The sequence below is a fragment of the Phalaenopsis equestris genome, unplaced genomic scaffold (assembly GCF_001263595.1).
Source record: "Phalaenopsis equestris unplaced genomic scaffold, ASM126359v1 Scaffold000251, whole genome shotgun sequence".
Classification (NCBI taxonomy): Eukaryota; Viridiplantae; Streptophyta; class Magnoliopsida; order Asparagales; family Orchidaceae; genus Phalaenopsis; species Phalaenopsis equestris.
In genome coordinates this window covers 134,143-136,441 of record NW_018164693.1, presented here as the reverse complement: position 1 = coordinate 136,441, position 2,299 = coordinate 134,143, and the positions used below count along the sequence as shown (strand labels likewise).

The 2,299-nt window shown below is 36.8% G+C and overlaps 1 protein-coding gene across 1 annotated transcript; it reads left to right on the top strand.

The window, feature by feature from the left end:
• Window position 1: 1 nt before the first annotated feature.
• Window positions 2-1,937, top strand: LOC110024271 (ninja-family protein 3-like; the record flags this gene model as incomplete). Its single annotated transcript, XM_020724149.1, has 2 exons — window positions 2-209; window positions 1,146-1,937. Coding segments are annotated over 2 exons (639 nt in total), but the record flags the coding sequence as incomplete, so codon positions are not given.
• Between the last annotated feature and the right edge of the window lie 362 nt (window positions 1,938-2,299).

Sequence of the window (2,299 nt, the reverse complement as noted above, 5' to 3'; positions counted from 1 at the left end):
TCGGAAGAGAAAGGAGTTGCAGAGCTTGAAAAGACTAGAGGCAAAGAGGAAGCGGGAGGAAAAGAAAAACATTTCAAGGCCTGCTGTTGATGCTGATCTGTGCGTGGGTGTTCCGCCCAGACCCAGCGGCTGCCGGCCTCTGGTTTCGCCGACTACGCTGACTGGGATGCGTCGAAGCAGCTTGAACTTTGATTCTTGGGGATCGCGAGGTATTGAGCTTTTCTTGTCATGTTATGGCGAGCTTTTAACTGATTAGATTAAATAAAAAGACGATCTTTTTAATTTTTCTTAATTTGAGAATTGGATTTGAATTTTTCTTAATGTTCCTGCTTTCTTTCTCCAGTTCTTTTGGGTTTTAGGGGATAGAAAGTTCCGGGGGTTCACGGAGGAGCAGTTCCTGCTCTACTTTAATTTGTTTCTTGATTTGGTTTTCCTTTTCTTGTCTACTTTCTTTCTGCGAGGTAATTAGTTCGTGCCGGTTTTCTTCTTCTTTTCTTCTAAATCGGCAATGCAATTCTTGCTGCTTGTTTTGGCTCATCTCTTCTGCTGCTTCATCAAAGTTGCAGAATCCTGTTGTTCTTGGGGGATTTGTGGTTACGAATGGGATTTAATAAATCTTGTAAATCCAGATTTAGTGATCCCTTGAATGGCTAGTTCCTATAAACTTTCTGACATGATAGATGTTAAATCTAGATTTAGTATCTAAAGTAAGAAGAATTTATCATTTAGTAAAATTTATGGAGCTCAAAAAGCTAAATCTTGCAACCAAGCTCCTTGATTTGAGCTGGATCTGAACTCTGTTATTGATATTTAAGAAAAACAGGTGATTTTGAGGTATCTAGCTTTCTCATCACAATCTCTAATGGCACAGAATGCTCACAAATAACGACTTCATAGTTTGTAAATCTAGGTCATTGTTAAATAAAACTCAGTCTTCTGCTGTTCATCCGAATAAGAGTTGCCATGGATTTCCAGTTCACAACTCGAGATCTGTCATCACTCTCTGAACTTCTGGGATCAGACACCCTGATTAGTTGCATTATTAATGAATTTTCCATTGATATAGTTGTAAAAAGCATCATTCAATTATCAAATTGTTGGCTCTCTCTTTATTCATAAAAGTTACAAATTCATTCGTCATCCAGTGCCTGAAATCCCAGCTTTGAACAACAACAACAACAGCTCGGTAGTTTCAAGCTCGCCATCAACACCTGACACCATTCAGAGAGCAGCAAGAACACCACCTCCAGCTTCAGCCTTGAGAACTCTCAGATCTTTGGGAGAAAACGATGAAGCCATGAAGAGGATGATGAATCATGTCTCGAAAGATATGAAATCCAACATCATGGAAGAAATGCCTTGTGTTTCAACAAGAGGAGATGGTCCCAGTGGTAAAAAGATTGAAGGTTTCCTCTACAGATACAAGAAGGGAGAAGATGTGAGCATTGTCTGTGTTTGTCATGGCAGCTTCCTTACTCCAGCAGAGTTCATTAAGCATGCAGGAGGTGGAGATGTTGACCATCCTCTCAGACATATTGTGGTCAACCCTTCTACCTCACAACCTCCTTATTACTAATGGCTGTCTGGACTGATAACATTCGTAATTCAAGGTGAAGAACGTCGGCTGGACTTATTTCCTCGAGCTAAAATGGTGTATTCGAGTCGCCTCAAGAATGGGTATGTTTGTGTTTTCGGAAATGCGGATCTGGTTTGTCTTCAAATTGGCATATCATTTGATCTTCTGCTGAGTCAAAAAGCTACATATAGCAGAAGCATGACAAGAGCAGCAGCATCTCTACTTCCATGTAAGGAGTATTGTTTACTTGAGTTTCTTTCTTTCAATGTCTGCCATGAGATTGCTTCTTTATTTTTAATATAATTTTATAATGTAAAATCCAATGAAGAGAAGGAATTTATGAAGTTACATTTTAAATCTATGATTAGTTGCATGCCAATGTATTGTTTAAATGATGTCTTTACATGCTTCTAAATTATTGGAAGAAGATGATATTGGGTCAAATATATGATTGTATTTGGTAGATAATATGGTTATTTAAGCAATCATGGCTTTATTTGCTTGCATTAATTTTTTTAATTGTTAGTTTTTTTTTTTTTAAATAATTGTTTATTTACCAATTTCAATTCCCATGTGATGACGACTGCAAGTTATGTTTTGCAAGACTATTTTTTATTTTGATTGCATGATGCAATCATTTTAATTTTTTTTTATGTTTTAAGGGAGTAGAAAACACTACTAATTCGAGATGTTTGTATTATATATATATATATATATATATAT